Source organism: Aspergillus brunneoviolaceus, assembly GCF_003184695.1.
Source record: "Aspergillus brunneoviolaceus CBS 621.78 unplaced genomic scaffold BO95scaffold_37, whole genome shotgun sequence".
NCBI classification, from domain to species: Eukaryota; Fungi; Ascomycota; class Eurotiomycetes; order Eurotiales; family Aspergillaceae; genus Aspergillus; species Aspergillus brunneoviolaceus.
This window is the reverse complement of record NW_020290767.1, coordinates 129026-144928: the sequence shown is the minus strand read 5'-3', so window position 1 is coordinate 144928 and position 15903 is coordinate 129026. Positions and strand designations below refer to the sequence as shown.

The following is a 15903-nucleotide window of genomic DNA, read 5'->3' as shown; positions in this document are numbered from 1 at the left end:
GCGACCACCTACCAAAAAGGCAACGCAAGCCTGACTGCAGTGCCGAATCCCGCAACGCAGTACGCGATTCGATTTCCCAATTTTGGGGTTGTGATAGGCAAAACCCGGAACCTGGGATTGTCTGATGTCTGATCGGGGGGGGTGGATGTCCAGGGGTTTTTGGGAACTACCGTACGGAAGACCACACTCGCAAAGACCGTTAGCCAGGAACCAACCCTACTCCGTAACTTACCTGATGCTGCTAGGTGGGATTTTGTGCAGGGCAGGGGGCACGCACTGGCGGAAAAACAGTGGCCGGGCAGTGGACAGACATGTTCTTGCCAAGGCGGGTTTCACGTTGGGTGGGGTTCCACTATGGCGATGGGCGATGGGCGATGGGCGATGGGCGAAAACTCTACGCTACTGCGCACTGCGCACTGCTGTTGCCGTTGCCGTTGTTTCCGTGCCGCTGTCATTATTTTGACTTTGCACGGTACTGTACTAGATTTATCCGGAAGGTAGGAAGAGTGAATGATTGTTGAGAGTAATTAGGACTGAAGATGTGTAGTTGGTTTCGTTCTCATACAGAGGAAGATCTAGCAGCAGGGGGCAGATGTACTGTACACTCCAAACATCCGCCTCTAAAGATTGCCAGGAATAGATCCAGACCCCGTATAAGCAGTGAAGCACACCAAACAACGTGGCCCAGTCGGCGGGTAAGCAACCACCCGAGCATCGGCCAGACTTTATCTGCCTTTGCTCTGGGTTTCATTGGCCTGCAAACCCCGGACAGCACCCAGTGACCAATTCATATTCCAGAAAGCTTCTCTATCTCGGCAAAAGTCTAACTTGCAGACACCCCACCCCACAGGAATCCGGGGTCTGATGGGCCGGTTAGCCGAGCCGAAGGATCCCGTTGTCCACACTTTCCACCCTTCCAGCGCAGCTCCGTTTCATCCCGATACGCTTGATCCTGCAGGACACCGAGATCGGGTTGGGAGCCTGGAAGGTGATGATGATAGCATTACGGATGCGAGGGGGGCGGGTGGCATCGCCATCTAAGCGAGTTTACCCGTCACTGCCCCTTAAGCTTAAGCTTTGCCTTTCCTCTCCCCCCAGCGGACCTTATCTCTTCTATCTCTGACCTTTGACACATCCTCCCCCTTGTATCTCTGCTATCTCTGCTATCTCTGCCGTTCGTGTGTCTGCCTCACATGGCGGTGCCCTATCTCCCCGAGTACGAGCAAGAGGAGACGGTGATGCCCCCCGCGACGCCGCACCATCTGCGCGAGCATGGTCTGGAACCGGCCAACTCGCCCTTCGCGGGCCGCATCGGCGGCAACCAGGACTTCGTGCTGGACCGCAGCGACCCCAAGAACCTGGCGGAGCTAGACCGGGTGCCCGACGCGGCGCCGTGCATGAACGCGCAGGAGATCTTCGATCTGCGCGGGTTCCTGTCGCCGGATCTGTGGAAGTTCGCCATGCTGGAGTTTGTTGGTGAGTTTCGCCTCCTCGCCGTCATAGGGCAACAACGGGGATCGGAGATCGCCCGCGCCTGCGCCCGCGCCCGTGCCCCTGACACCACCATACTATACTGGAAACTCAAATCAGCCCTAAAGCAGCAAGATGCTAATACCCCGAAATAGCCAGCATGCTCAACACCTTCATCTCCGCCTGGGTCACCACGCACCCGTACGCGCCCATGACCGCCTCGACGGCGGCCTCCGGCGTCTACGGGACGGTCACCTTCTTCTCCCCGACCTTCGGCGGCCTGACCAACCTCCTCCTCACGCCCTTGCTCATCTACACCTTCTCCCCCAGCTCGGGCGGCCACATCAACCCCCTCATCACGCTCGCCACCTTCTTCGCCCGCATCATCTCCTTCCCCCGCGCCGTGCTCTACATCCTCGGCCAGACGCTGGGCGGCGCCCTCGCCGGCTTCGCGCTGCACGCCGCCTTCGGCGACCGCAACATCACGGTCGGCGGGTGCTACATCGACACGACCCAGGTGCCGGTCACCAGCGGGCTGGTTATCGAGTTCTTCGCGTGTCTGATCATCGTGTGGCTGTGTTTCGGGGTGGCGTTGGATCCGCGCCAGGCCAAGGTGTTTGGGCCCGCGGTCGGGCCGTGGTTGGTCGGTGTGGTGGTCGGTGTGATTACGTGGGGGACTTCGTTTACCCGGGTGGGGTATATTGGGGCCAGTATGTATCCTTATCTTAGGGGTTGGTTGGAGGGTGATGGGGTTCAGGTGAAGGCTAATGCGACTGATAGGTGTCAACCCGGCACGGTGTTTCGGGGCGTATGTCGCTTCCGAGTTTCCGGGGTATCATTGGATTCATTGGGTGAGTTTGGCCTTACCCCCCTTTGCGGAGTGGGGTGGTTGTGTCCCTTGCCCGAGGCGAGCGCCTAGTAAGGAACACTGCTGACAATACTCAGGTTGGCCCGCTGGCGGCCTCGGTGGCGCATGGGTTCGTGTATTTCGTGGATCCCCTGTGGAAGGATCCTAGGGCCAAGTCGTGAGGAGACAAATGGCTTGCGGATCATTGTACAGTATTGATATGTGTGGTGTCTATTAGCGTGTTCGTTGCATTTCTGGAATGCTTGGCGAATTTCTTCTCGGTTGGCTTGAATAATGATATCTGTACAGCACTGGTTGCTGGACTTCGAACTCCAGGGTTGCTTTCTGCGTATGCCTCTGTCAAGGGGTTTTTGTACGGTTTCTTGTTGGGGCTGAGTTCAGTTGAGTTCAGTGGATCTGTGCAGGTTTGATCATTCTGCTGGTCGGAAACAGTCCAAGGGTCGGTTGTTTTGCCTGGCTCGCCTAGTCAGCAGGTTTGTAGTCCTTAATATGGGGCTGGTGCAGGCCAGTTGTAATCTTTTCTGAGCTTGGGAAGAGTCGGTGTATGGGAAAGATCCTCTTGTTGTGTGCTAATCCATGCAAAAAATTACCACACAGTCGGCGACCGCACAACCACGGCTCCCCTCTTCCCACATGCTCAACGATCACGGCATCCGTCCGCCGAATGATCCCCAGCATATGACCCCCCTCTCCTCCTTGCTCCCCCTCTGCATCAGGGAGGATATTCTTCTGGCTCTCGACGGTTGCAACAGCAAAATCCATCTTCCTTAATTTTGAGCTCCTGCTATGGCTCCAGTGGGAATACTCCGGCAAATTGTACCCCTTGTATCGGTTGCGACTGTTGTTGTATGAGCTCGCAGTGCGGTTGCCAAGCATCAGTTCAAGAAAAGGCTGGAGCATGGGGATGCAGGAAGCGATGATCCCGATGCTGGACTCGATGCATTGCCTCTGATTAGGATTTATTCGTCGGTGGTAATGAATTGGAGGAACAATTTAGTCCAGATGAACAGGTCTGCGGTTCCGTCTGTTGATCGTCGGTTCACGCACTGCAAGAGGGGAAGGGAGCGCACATGTGTAGGCTTCTTGGTCAGCCGGACCTTTCAACTGCGTGCATTTGATGATAGCCATTGCCGTGGCACGAGCATCGCGGACAGTTCATTTATACAGCGAACGAATGCCGAACATACCCCGAGCCGAGGCCTAATGCTGCGCACAGCGTCAGGCGTGTACGCAGCGACATATGAGACTTCATCAGCACGGTGCTGGAATAGTTCACGAGGACTAGATCGACAAATCCGGATAGAGCTATCCATTGCGTTTAGCCTCTTCTCGATCGAAGTCCTTGGGGCAAGTGGCACACCTCCAGTAAAGATGGCGTAGTCAATCAACATCCACAAATTCTTGCAGGTAGCTTTGCCCTCCGCGACAAGGCCGGCCTGCCACGGAGCCCGAGGTGGGTCGCACATGGTGAACAGAATAATGATGGATACTCCAGATATGATCGCTGCCAATGTGCTGAGTGTCTTGGGGCAAACACGTTGAATGTGGCTGGCATTCAGGATCCGGTTCAGCATTGTCGTCACGGCTAGCTTAGGAACGGTGAACGAGATGATGCCGAAGAGAAGACTGAGACAGTTGAGGGAGGTCGCATATTCGACTGTGGCGGCACTCAACAACCACGCGTGCTTTGCGAAGCCGAGTCGGACGTTGATGGTCGTGAGAATGCAGTATACAAGTCCCATGAGCTGGTTTCTTATCAGCTGCGTCGTTCGCGGAGGTGTGGTAGACCTACCAGCTGAAATACAATCAGCCAGTCGTCTAACCCCAGAATGTGCAGCAAGCCTGCTCGGATGTAGATGCGGCCCGTCAGCACGACTATCGTTAGAACTGCCAAGGTCCATAACACGATCAAGAGCGTTGGTCCTTAGGCCACATGAAAACTACTTGCAGCACCATTCACAGATTATCGCACCATCGCTTTGCCCTAGAAACTGTACCCAGACGACCTTCACAGGGATAGTAGCAGGTCCTAGATCTCTATAATGCCTTGGCTCCCTTCGGTAGGGGTCGTGGACCATCGCACCGTCCTTGACAAGAAAGCTCCTATGCTCGTACTTTGGCACGGTTTACTCAGTTTGGTAGTCCCTTATGCTGGGCACATCAAAGGCGACGTTGGTCCACTCCAAGTCGGCAAGTGGCTCCGGCACCAAGCATGGTCCAGCAATCGCTCAGGCAGCCGTTTGAGCTAGCCCTGAAGGTAAAATATGAGTCAGTAAGCCCGCAATAGCCCGAGACCAAAGGATATGACATGACAGGGGTGCGAACGGTAGCTTGCTGATTGGAATGATCAAACAGCCGGCGAGCCGAATGACAGCTCGCCTTGTGGAGCCAAGCCTCTACCCAGCTTCAATTCTCTGTTTGTGCGGTGTTTATCATTCAACTTGTCACCAGATTGTTCGCTAAATTCCTCACTGACCTCATCGGAATCCTGGTAAAAAGGACCGCATCACGATGAAATGTCATTGCCGCGTGGATAGGCTGTACCTGAAAGCATACAGTGTTGAAATAGCCCGGTGGAAGGTGTTAGGAGATTTTAGGGAACCGATCGATCCCTCTCAGGGGCAGATGTTTCATAGATTCCTATAGAGTGAGAGAAAATTAGTAAGTTCGCTAGAAAGACTGGAGAGCAAGCAACAAATCTCTTACTGCTAGATGGTCCTGACAGATGGAAGACACGCGACACAGGCCACCTGAGTCAAAGATAGCGATGCATTCAAATTCAAAGACTGATAAATGATGCGATCACAGGTGTAACGTGAGTCCACGGTCTCGGGAATTGTATTGTGGTCCGGGGAGACGGAGGCGCACATGTCAAGGATATCCTGTTCTCTGCTCCTGCCGAACCATGGCGCTGTCATCTCCACATCTCCCCCGTACTTGTGCGACACCCTAGCTCCGTCTCTTATAGCCCATCATATTGCTCATGGATATTGCTGGCACACTTCGGGGGGTACGAAAACTCATTCTCTCGCATGGCGTCCACGACTTGCCGGGTCAAGCGCTACTGGCGCAAGCCAGGATGGTCCTCCATTATATTAGGACTGTATCGCGCTGGTTGAGCTTCGCTTCAATTCACCACCTTGGAATCTCGATCTTGTGCCGTCACATTAATCTTGTCTTCGTGGAGTACCAGCCAACATGCCAAGTCCAACCGATGCCACAGTGAACGGCCACAACAGCGGCCATATCAAAAAGCCCACGAAAGAAGCTTTCACCAACAACCATGTCACGATCGCTCCCAACGACCCGGAGGAGGTACCTGGACTGCTGAAGAGAATCGCGCTGCACGGGAAGGCTTACCTCACAGAGAATGACGAGCTCGAAAGAACCAAGATACTGAATTCCGCCCGCTCGCTGGTGTATGCCTTGGAGACGCCGCGCGAGGCAGTCATCAGACACTGCTGGTCTCAGGTATGTGTTTTCAGCATACTCTTCCTCAGTCGCGCTTGGCCCGTGTTTTCTTGTTGACGTCCCTCAGAGCTCGCTTTACGCGGCCATTGAGATAGGAGTAGACCTGGATCTTTTCACGGCGCTGTCGCGGGATGACAGGTCCAAGTCTGCAGCTGAGCTTGCAACGGCGACCGGGGTCAGCCAGGGGATACTGTGTATGGGCCGCTTCCATTCCAACTTCAATGTCGGCGTGAGCTAATATCGTCCTGCTCCCTCTAGCACGCATCCTCAAACATCTAGCCGCAATGGGCGTCATCAAGGAGACCGGACCAGACGAATACCGCCGGACCGGGTTCTCTATCTCCATGCAGTCGCCTCGTTACAGCGACGCCTACCCATGCATGTAAGTAACCCCCCGCAACCGAAACAAAACTCCGTCTCACTCTCCCAAAAATAGGACCGGGTGCGTCACGGCAGGAGTGCTCGCCCTCCCCGCCCACCTCAAAGCAACCAACTACATGCTCCCCAACGACGGCACCAAATGCGCCTTCCAGCGCGGCTTCGACACCAACCTCCACTTCTTTGACTTCCTGAAGCAGCACCCCCAGCACGCCAGCGAGTTCAACAATCACATGTCCGTATACCACCAAGGCCGGCCCAGCTGGATGGACTTGGGGTTCTACCCCGTGCAAACCCTGGTGCAGGAAGCCACCGTAACCCCCGACGATGTCCTACTAGTCGACGTCGCCGGCGGAATAGGCCACGACCTGTCCGAGCTCCACCGCAAGTGGCCCGACTTGCCTGGTCGACTGATCGTGCAGGAATTGCCCGAGGTCGTGTCCCAAGCGCGCGAGCTGAACCTGAACCCGAAGCTTGAGCTGATGGAACATGATTTCTTCGAAGAGCAGGTCGTCAAGGGTGCGTCCACTCTCCCCCCCCCTTCCGCATTTCAATTACTGATAAATGGCACAGGCGCAAGAGCATACTACATGCACTCCATCCTGCACGACTGGACCGACGACAACTGCCGCCGCATTCTGGCGAACCTCGTCCCCGCCATGCGGAAGGGCCACAGTAAGCTCCTCATCAACGAAAATGTCATCCCCGAGACGAACGCGTACTGGGAGGCCACGAGCCTGGATATCATCATGATGGCAAATTTCTCGTCGACGGAGCGCACGGAGAGCCAGTGGCGGGCGCTGGTGGAGTCCGTGGACGGGCTGCGGGTAGTGAAGATCTGGACTGCGAGGAGGGGGGTCGAAAGTCTGATTGAGTGTGAGGTTGTTTGAGTGGTTTGGCCTCGCTGTGTGGTTTGCTGGAGGTGGTAGCTTGAGAATGCTGGGCAGTCTGTGCGGGTGGGGTGTGGGTTATGTTGTATTGGGGCCTTTTCTGGCTTTTTTGAGTGTGGGTATAACTATATCAACATCCGGACAAACTGGGTGGTTTCGTGGGGTTGGGTCTCTTGCTTTCTCTTCGGAGGGTTCAGTTGTCCGGATGAGGTGAAAAAGGACGTTGAACGCTGTATCAATGGTCGATTTCTGAGCCCTTCCATCACTCGGCGGATTCAGGATTGTCAACGCGCATCGTGACTAAGTATGGTATCTGCGATGCGCGGGGTTAATTTCACTACCATCCCTTATGTCGAAGAATGAAACCCTTGTTATCTGATATTGGTTGGTGATAGGAACGAGGGGTCCAGCATAGTCAGGAATGAGTAGATTACAATTGAATCAGAGCGAGGTGTCGTCATTGCAGTCTCTTCCAGAGACTGGATAGCGTGATTCTAAATTTTCTTAGGACCTTGGCTCAGCGCCTTTTATCCCTCCATCCCCTCATCTTGCTTGTAACGGCTCGGTGTCGATTCTGGAGATTCGATACATGCTTTTGAATTCCATCGGATCCTTCTGTGGAGGTCGAATCTCGCCCCATGCACAGGAACTGGCTAGTCAACGTCGTGGTTTGGGACGGTGGGGTTGAGTTGAACACATAAAATCCCAGTTGCAGAAACAGGATAAATCCCAGGGACGCTTGAAGACAAGCAGGATATGGGCTGGGTTCAATTATTCAAGAAGAGGTTCTGAAGGAGAGCCGCATGCTTGGATGATCCGGCGGAAGCATCACGTGATGTTTATATGAGGACAGGTTCGATCGGGATAAGATTGGGGTCGCTAAGTACTACGAGGAAGATCCTTGTACAGGTAAATCGATAACGAAGTCCCACCGGGATTAATGTCATGACCATCACGCAAGTACCTCGAGGTAAACTAAAACATGTACCGAAAGGTCGGCGATTTATCTCCCATGGCTCTCAACTCGTCAATCGTATACTCCGGTCGCAGCGCGACCAACTTATCCACTCGTCGAGCATTGATCCGCTGATAGGCCACCCTCATCCCGATCACGCAGATCACGCCCATCAGAGCGAATCCCAACTCAAGGGAGTGGCCGAGGATATATCGAGGGGCGTCTTGTGTGCGATAAAAGTGCGACGCCATCGCTGCAACAAATTAGTACTTTTGGAAGATGATGGGGCTGCAGGCAGCAGAATGGGTATCAGCATACCTCCTGCGAAGTTGCCAATGCCAATATACATGGCCATTCCGGCAGCGCGTTTGTGACTGGCGGCGAGATTGGTACTGAGCCAGGTAACAAGGTTTGGAATAGCAGGGTAGATTCCTTTGGATTGTTAGTTATGAGGCAGGTAGACTAGAAACGAGATTCGTACCGAGAACTGCAAGGAAGACTCCGAAGTAGATCACTCCCGGAACCCATGTCAAAGATCCCGCTAGGCAAACTAGAAATCCACAGACGATGCAGCAGAGATGGAACAGAAGCAGCGGGGAGCGCTGACCCATGCGGTCGGAAAACCAAGCGGACACGATAGCGGCGACTGCGGCAGCCACGTAGGGAGGGACCTAGGCAGTGAGATTGAGATCACATCGAAATGGAGATAAGAAGCATACAGTCAATAACTGGGCCACTGAGGATGTGAAACCGAGGTCCTTGATGATCGTAGGGAGGAAGAAGGAAATGCCGTACAACGGACACACCATGGCGAGGTAAACTGTGACAGTCAGCGGTGATTCTGGTGGATGACGGTGCCTATGAGATGGTGCGTACTAAGAATCCCCAGATAGACCTGCCAATCGCACACAGCATCCCAGACATACTTCCACCTGAACTCAATGGTATCTGGCACGACGTTTCCGTTGTCGGACCACTGCAACTGCAGGCGATACAAGATCCAGGCTCTCTCCTCGTTTGTAAGGAATGAGGCGGTGTCTGGGTAGTCGTACAGAAGGAAATAGGCCCCAACCGCAACGACGACCGTAGCAATACCCTCAATGATGAAGATCCAGCGCCAGCCAGAGTAGCCTCCGACGCCATCCATTTTCTTGCAGCTCATTAGAATGTAGTCAAGGGCAGTGGGGTTGCGGCACATACTCCGATCGCAAAAGCTAGAATCCCTGAAAAAGCACCTGCAAAACTTGCGGCGCTGAAGAATATCGCTTGGCGCAGCTGTGCCTCGTGACGGGAATACCACATGGTGATGTAGTAGGCTACTCCAGGGTAGAGACCGGCTTCTACAAGAACATCAGGACACATCCATCGTTACCCCGCTCAATCTAAACAATGTCATACCAGTGATCCCGAGAAAAAGCCGTGCGATAAGAAGCCCATAATAGCTTGTGACGACGCCCGTCAAAGTCTTCAGACTGTTAGACAGCTACGCTGTGAGGCCATGTTGCGACTAACCATGACAACTCCCCAAGCTACCATAATTGTAGGTATCCATATGGATGGGCGGATCTTCTTCAAGATCAGATTGGACGGAAGCTCAAAGACCGTATACGTGAAGAAGAACACCGTGACTAGAACGTTAGATTATAGCCAGGCGATCAGGGATTAGCACATACGAGCCCAGTTGTACTGTGAACCCACTAGATGGAGGTCCTCCTCCATACCCTCAATCCTGGCATTGCCGATGTTCCCTCGATCCAGAAAGCAAAACAGATAGAGGAGAGTCAGGACAGGCATGAGATGCCAATCCATCTTGCGCAGAAGCCTCTGCTCGCTGACGGGATCCCATTCTGTCTCTTGTCTCTGCCTCGTGTCGCGACATGTGGTGCTTGGTACGTGAAAGCTCAAGGGCTTCTGTTCCATTGTCACGAGCAGACTCTTTGTCTGCACGGCAAAAGAGATGGGCACGAAGAGAGTAGTGGTCCCCAGGTGATCCAAGCTTTCGAACGGGGAACGCCTAGCGGTCAGCGCGGTTGCTTGCTTGACGAGGTGCAACGTTCCTCAAGCGTTACGCAAGGGTTGCTGAGGAATGCGGGCGGCGCAGGTGGCTGTCAGAACCTCTATTTGCTGGCAATCAGTACCGTGCCCTCGAGCAGTAAGACCTGGAATTCGAGCAAGTGGTTGGACTATTGGAGATGATTGTGGTGTAGACATACTTGTAGCTCATGATGAACTATGGGTTAAGGTGACATGTTCATGACAAGCAGGCCGGGATCAGAACATGGCTTGGCCGATACAGCAGGCAAAATGGGGTTGTGCTGTCAGTCACCTAGCCGGCCGGCCGGCCGGCCAGCAGTGATGAAGCGCATTGCCGCCATTTATTGATGGATGGTGACCAGCAGCGGGACCACTCATCCAGCAATAGACATCTTCTGGTATTTTGAGGCTCTGGATGGTTTTGCATCTAGCACCAATTATTTGCTAAGAGACATTGCTGGTGGTTGAACAATGGACAGGGGCGTGTTCCAATCAGTGGCGGTGAGATTGCGGTTATTGCATCAGAAGGGAGGGATCGATCGCCCTTGCAGATCACAGGGTCTTGGGGAAGTGCTGCATAGCAAGGTCATAAGCCGGGCTTAGTCAGTGAGTGGCTTTGTGTGTATAACTATGAGTTGGAGACTCCGGGCCCGGGAGCAGAGATATTCCGCACTCTGACCTATCCAAGTCGCAAAGATCGACAAGCCGCGCATCATGAGATTTGAGGAGTCATAGCAGCCGGGCCTAATCAGGAAACTAAGGATGCGTGCAGTGGCCAGGAGTACAGTACACAAGATCTGGCAATCCTGAAAACTTGATAAAGTAACTTATAATAGAGTTCTAATACTTCATGCTCAGCTTGCCTGGATCGAAGAAGCGAATATCACGGGCAGAAAAGCCCACGGCAGCCTCCAAGAGAACAGGATGGGGGCTACGGTACTTAAGTACTTTACGTAGTTAAAACGTAGGTATGACTTGAGGCTGCTCAACCTACTGAGTACTTTAAAATAGTTCGAATACTCCGTACTCCGTATTTCATCTTTTCATGCATCAAAGCCGAATCCCTGTCGAGCGGGGGGGGAGATGAAGCGATGACTGAATGGCCGGTCGCACAAGTCACATATGGGTATGGGTGAGAAAACAGGTTTGATGCCTGAGATAACAGGCAGCGATAACACCCACTGCATCAGAATGGGAAGGCGTGACAAGGCGCGAACAGCAGGCGACCAATCAGTACGCGTCTTCGGTCTGAAACTTTTCCGTCTGGTGACTCGGGACACTCGGGGTAAGGCAATCCCAGCCTAGTTCGCTCTCCATCCATTCCACCTGGCTGAATCTATAGGTCCATGCCCTTGTCCGTACCTAAGGATCTCTTTCACCTAGTACTAATGAGGTCGCTGAAATCTCAGTACGGAGTAGGTTGTGAAACAAATGTGAGAGGTTTGACCGCAACAACCTTCTCCCCGTCCCTTTTATCCTCCTCCCCCCTCTCTCCGACCACCCCGATCTCCCCAATGGGCACCACCAAAAACCTTTCCAGTTGAAAACGATAAGATAAATATTCTGGGTGCCCCACATCCTCCTCCCTCGGGTTGAGTCCAACATGGAAGTATCTTCCCTTCCACAAAACTCTTCCAGCCGCCTCCTCAACACCCCCTCGCTCCCTCACGATCATACTGACAACCCACCGATTACCAATTGGATTTCTCCGATCGTACCGATCATGACTGTCTAAAGTCGATCGGGACTTCATCGTCAACTCGAAGACCTTGGACATGCGCACCAAGAGGGGCCCTATCCCCGCTCTCACTGGGCCCTCTGGCCAACCAGCTGGGGCGTCCGATCGAGTTTCCCGGGCCAAAGTCCTGATCCCGCGAGATCGGTCCCGGATCGTACTATCGAGCTCCCGCATACGCACCTCACGTGCCTGCGATCCGTGTAGACAACGCAAAGCTAAGTGCAATGGTGGCAAGCCAACTTGTATCCAGTGCGATGGCTTGGCCATCGAGTGCACCTATTCCGAACAGAAACGCACCCTCGAGCAGAAAGAGCTCACCCTGTTGCGGAGCACCATCCGACGCCATGAACGAATGATCCAGCTCATCTCCGCTCGACCCACAAACCAGGACGATGATACTACAGATCAGGACCCCACGGACTCAACCCCCTCGCAAGGGGAAACCATGGAGGTAAGTCTTTCATATCGTGTGGCTTGACTTCGGTCGTCACTGACCATGAGGGTGGTGGTGTGCTGAACCAGTGTGAACACAGATAGCCCCAGTGGCTCCACCCTCTCAGGAGGAGGAGCCCCCATCCGTGGAGCTTCATTACCCTGAAAGCTTAGACCAAGCCCTAGGAGTGCTTCAGGGGCAGCTCCGGGACCTGCATCAGATCTACCAAGTGGTTCACGATTGTGATCCGGCAGTCCTGCCCTCAGTGGTGGAGACCATCCGGCGGAGCGCATCCGTTCACGATGCGGCCATGCATCTCGACCAGCAGGTGTCAACGCAACGGCCCGGAGTCACCCTTGGCAGAGTGCAGCGGGCCTGGCTGAGTCGACTTTCTGGTAAAGCGGAGCTGGTGTGTCGACATCCCCCGTACACGGTCACGGCGGCGGAGAAGTGGACATCGGTCGTCGATAGTGCGGTGGCCTCGCATCTATTCTCCCTCTTCTTCGTCTGGGATAATCCTACCTGGCATCTAATCGAGCCAAGTGTGTTCCTCGCCGACTTTCAATCCGGAAGGACACAGTTTTGCTCCTCGTTGCTGGTGCACGCCATCCTCTTTTTTGCGTGTGTATGTATTGCTACCCCTCGGTTAGCCTTTTCTGACCCAAGTAGCACTATTCATACGACCTGGAGAAGCCATGGGATAGGAGGGAGGAAATGTCCGTTGCCAAGAGACTGTTCCGCGAGATTGGTCGTCTCTGGCAGCGGGACAAGGATAATTTATGTCTAACCACTGTTCAAGCCAGCTTAATTCTAGGGCTGTTTTTCAACGCGTCCGGAAAGGATAAAATCGGGACGCAATACATCTACTATGGTGGCCAAATGGCGTTGCAGCTGGGGCTGCATCTTCCTTCGTCGGCCGTCTTCCACAGCGACTCGATGGCGGAAGCGAAGCGAAATCACTGGGCACATAAGCTTATTGCCTGCGGGATATACGATGTCCAGTCGTCAGTGATTATCCTCCAGCATGACGCTGTATACAAGGTGCTGATGCCCGATAGAATAACAATGCAACTGGGGCGCAAACCATCGCCCTGGAAAGCACCCCCCGAGAATTACCTCTCGCAGGAAGAAGCATTGTTTTCAGATGTCAATCAACAATGGGCGCCTTATCCGTTCACATATCCGACGTTCAAGCCCTATGCGAACACAGGGGTCTTCGTCCGCCGCAACCTCCTCATCCTTATCAACGATATTTCGAGTTTCGAGGCGCAGATGCCTCACCGCGTCGATCTTCCTAGCTGGCAACAAGGCACTCTGATCCACGAGAAGTTAGTCACATTTGAAAGGACTTTGCCGATCGTGCTTGGGATAGGAAGGAACAAAACCCCCCACAATTTATGCCTTCAGTATGTGGCCTAATCGTTCCAAGCCTGCACATCACTGACTTCTGCAGTCTATATTATCACATGGCTGTGGTCAATCTCTGTGGGCTGTTCAATTCCCGAGAAGCCACCACGACCAAGGAAACCATTATTGCTGTAACAAAATTCGACCCGCAGCAAGTCTTAGAAGATGCCATGGATGCTATGGCAACGATCATCTTAATGTACCGTGTTTGCCACGGGTGGAAATCAATACCAGTGGTCATGGTCCACTACTTTTTTGTTATTGGGCTCCATGCTGCGTCCAATCTGCGATCTTCAAAGTGGCGCGAAGTACTAGTAAGCTGCGTGTCAGGTCTTTGGCACATGGGTCTAGCGTGGCGAATATGTCGACCGTTTCTGCGCACGATCCAGTTGGTGTTGAGCACTGGCGCCGACGAAACGTTGATTCCCGTCGAGGCGCAGTCCATCTTGCGGGAATTTAACGAAAAGCTGTGGACCCAGCAAGACATCCAATCGGTCTCCGCTAATTACGTCGTTCATCATCATCATCCGACGAGGGATGGACTTAAGGGCGGCGCCTTCCAAGGAGAAACTTTGGAGAACCTGATCCGAGCCTTCGATCGGCTCAGCACAGCGGATGATCAGGCAAGCGTGGCCGCAGCCTGACACAGTATATGACGACTTTCGGATACGCCCCACTAGATACACGGGTGGCCTACTTCATTTCTTTTTTGCGTTGTTGTTTTTGTTTGCTTCATGTCAGACACGATGCATGATCATGAATGAGCGATGAGAATACACGACTCACGCCATCATCACATATTACTCGCCGAGAACGGTTATCGATAGAACACGAAATCATACACGCCTTCAGCATTCTGAGAGGTCTGCCAAAGTGCCATTGGTGGGCAGGCTACAGCTCGTTGGATTCATCTGGCCGTCAAGCTAGCTTGGCAGGCGGTGTTCCAGGACCCATGCGCGTTGGCACAGTAGAACCAGTAGCCACCGCCGAAACCATATTATCTTATTGACTAACGATCGATAGTGGAACCCTCAGCTGTTCGTGTCAACAACCACCAGCTCTTCCTCAGCTCGCCTTGTCCATTCCATCCAACTACCATCATATAACCTTCTAGGGCCCTTCGCGCCGATTTCCGAGAGTGCTAGATCCAGTGCAGCGGCAGTCACGCCGGAGTTACAGGTCAGAATCCACGACCGTGGGACCTCTTTCACGACGGACAATCCTGCCTCCTCAAAGATGTCCTTGAGTGAGCCAGCGGGCAGTATCACCTTGGACGTCTCATCCAATAGCCTTGCCAGAGGCACATTGACTGCGCCAGGGATATGTCCCGACCGCAAGCTGGTGTCCTCCTCACTCTGCTTCCCGCTGAATCGACCCGCGATTCTCGCATCCACAATCTTAACCTCTTCGTCCCCCACTAACCCCTTAACCTCCTCATATAAGATCACTCTATCAGGATCCGGGATCGTCGCGACGGGATACGCATCCCCCGGCTCTCCTGGGATTCCACCCCCTTTCGAGATCTCCCCCGAGCTCACCGGGTATCCCAAATCCACATACACGCGGAAGTTGTTCAGAACATGCACCGCTTCGTGGCCGAAGAACGAGCACATCCATGCCACGCGCGGCGCGCTATAGGTCCCGATCTCGTATGCGTCGTACACGACCAAGATGTCGGCGGGCCGGATGTCGAGGGCTGTCATGGCGGCGGCAAAGGCTTCGGCGGTAGGGAGCATGAGGGGGTAGGGGGAGGTAGCATTGCGGATGATGGACTGGTCAAAGAATCTGCGTTTGTGGCATGACGAGTTGGTACGGTGTACGAATGTGGACGGGGGTAGTGGGTGAGGGTGGCACAGGTCCAACGTGCCCGAGAAGGGCACAAGCATCGATCATGTAGATAGAGAGGTAGAGAATAGGTAGATATGTGTATCTAGTAAATGCCAAAGTGCAAGTTCTTCATCTTCTGTTCTGGGTGGTGGAGGAGGGTTGGGTTCGTACTTCGTGCCAGGGAGGTGGTGCGCTTCGAACGCCGGAAGAAGCGCCGGCCGCCCTGCTGCCAAGGGGATGATCCTCCTCGCCGTCTTGGTTGTGGTGACTACATTGTGGTATTCTGCGGGTGTGATGAGGTAGGAGGGGAAGGGGTCTGTCATCTCATTCGACTTTGTGGGAGATTGGATCAGTACGCAGTGAGGTTTTTGGGGGCCCGCGCGTGATCACGGAGTAACTTGGAGCTCAACTTGTCGGAAGGTAATGCCGGAG

At 53.8% G+C, this 15903-nt stretch overlaps 6 protein-coding genes across 6 annotated transcripts; 3 read left to right on the top strand and 3 right to left on the bottom strand.

Moving 5' to 3' along the window:
• Nucleotides 1-1005: 1005 nt before the first annotated feature.
• BO95DRAFT_443245 (MIP transporter) lies at nt 1006-2648 on the top strand. The gene is made up of 4 exons (XM_025586623.1): nt 1006-1476; nt 1626-2180; nt 2251-2321; nt 2416-2648. Exons 1-4 carry the CDS (start codon nt 1194-1196, stop codon nt 2497-2499), a joined length of 993 nt encoding a protein of 330 aa, XP_025441813.1. The 5' UTR covers nt 1006-1193; the 3' UTR covers nt 2500-2648.
• Nucleotides 2649-2800: 152 nt separating this feature from the next.
• Nucleotides 2801-4262, bottom strand: BO95DRAFT_363994 (uncharacterized protein; the record flags this gene model as incomplete). Its single annotated transcript, XM_025582639.1, has 6 exons — nt 2801-3284; nt 3329-3362; nt 3409-3442; nt 3504-3643; nt 3699-4083; nt 4131-4262. Coding segments are annotated over 6 exons (1209 nt in total), but the record flags the coding sequence as incomplete, so codon positions are not given.
• A 1313-nt stretch (nt 4263-5575) lies between these two features.
• Nucleotides 5576-7071, top strand: BO95DRAFT_339212 (o-methyltransferase; the record flags this gene model as incomplete). The annotated part of the gene is made up of 5 exons (XM_025581951.1): nt 5576-5809; nt 5877-6003; nt 6068-6191; nt 6246-6706; nt 6761-7071. Coding segments are annotated over 5 exons (1257 nt in total), but the record flags the coding sequence as incomplete, so codon positions are not given.
• A 799-nt stretch (nt 7072-7870) lies between these two features.
• On the bottom strand, nt 7871-10270 carry BO95DRAFT_145821 (MFS general substrate transporter). The gene is made up of 10 exons (XM_025580603.1): nt 10246-10270; nt 9706-10149; nt 9545-9660; nt 9431-9497; nt 9233-9372; nt 8909-9182; nt 8752-8852; nt 8514-8703; nt 8351-8464; nt 7871-8285 (listed from the first exon to the last, which is right to left on the bottom strand). Exons 2-10 carry the CDS (start codon nt 9950-9952, stop codon nt 8053-8055), a joined length of 1482 nt encoding a protein of 493 aa, XP_025441810.1. The 5' UTR covers nt 9953-10149; nt 10246-10270; the 3' UTR covers nt 7871-8052.
• A 1571-nt stretch (nt 10271-11841) lies between these two features.
• On the top strand, nt 11842-14288 carry BO95DRAFT_364124 (uncharacterized protein; the record flags this gene model as incomplete). The annotated part of the gene is made up of 5 exons (XM_025582648.1): nt 11842-12259; nt 12492-12862; nt 12907-13241; nt 13296-13643; nt 13691-14288. The coding sequence occupies 5 exons, from the start codon at nt 11842-11844 to the stop codon at nt 14286-14288; spliced, it is 2070 nt and encodes a 689-aa protein (XP_025441809.1).
• Nucleotides 14289-14383: 95 nt separating this feature from the next.
• On the bottom strand, nt 14384-15844 carry BO95DRAFT_443241 (sulfurtransferase). Its single transcript, XM_025586622.1, has one exon. It carries the CDS (start codon nt 15528-15530, stop codon nt 14676-14678), a length of 855 nt encoding a protein of 284 aa, XP_025441808.1. The 5' UTR covers nt 15531-15844; the 3' UTR covers nt 14384-14675.
• Nucleotides 15845-15903: the final 59 nt, after the last annotated feature.

Excerpts from the sequence above, each read along its gene's own strand:
- BO95DRAFT_443245 (XM_025586623.1), top strand. The coding sequence starts at position 1,194 with ATGGCGGTGCCCTATCTCCCCGAGTACGAGCAAGAGGAGACGGTGATG. Across the intron at positions 2,181-2,250 it reads GGTGGGGTATATTGGGGCCA|GTGTCAACCCGGCACGGTGT; the intron begins GTATGTATCCTT and ends TGCGACTGATAG. Across the intron at positions 2,322-2,415 it reads GGTATCATTGGATTCATTGG|GTTGGCCCGCTGGCGGCCTC; the intron begins GTGAGTTTGGCC and ends GACAATACTCAG.
- BO95DRAFT_145821 (XM_025580603.1), bottom strand. The coding sequence starts at position 9,952 with ATGGAACAGAAGCCCTTGAGCTTTCACGTACCAAGCACCACATGTCGC. Across the intron at positions 9,661-9,705 it reads TTCACAGTACAACTGGGCTC|TCACGGTGTTCTTCTTCACG; the intron begins GTATGTGCTAAT and ends CTAACGTTCTAG. Across the intron at positions 8,704-8,751 it reads CAGTGGCCCAGTTATTGACT|GTCCCTCCCTACGTGGCTGC; the intron begins GTATGCTTCTTA and ends CTCACTGCCTAG.
- BO95DRAFT_443241 (XM_025586622.1), bottom strand. The coding sequence starts at position 15,530 with ATGCTTGTGCCCTTCTCGGGCACGTTGGACCTGTGCCACCCTCACCCA.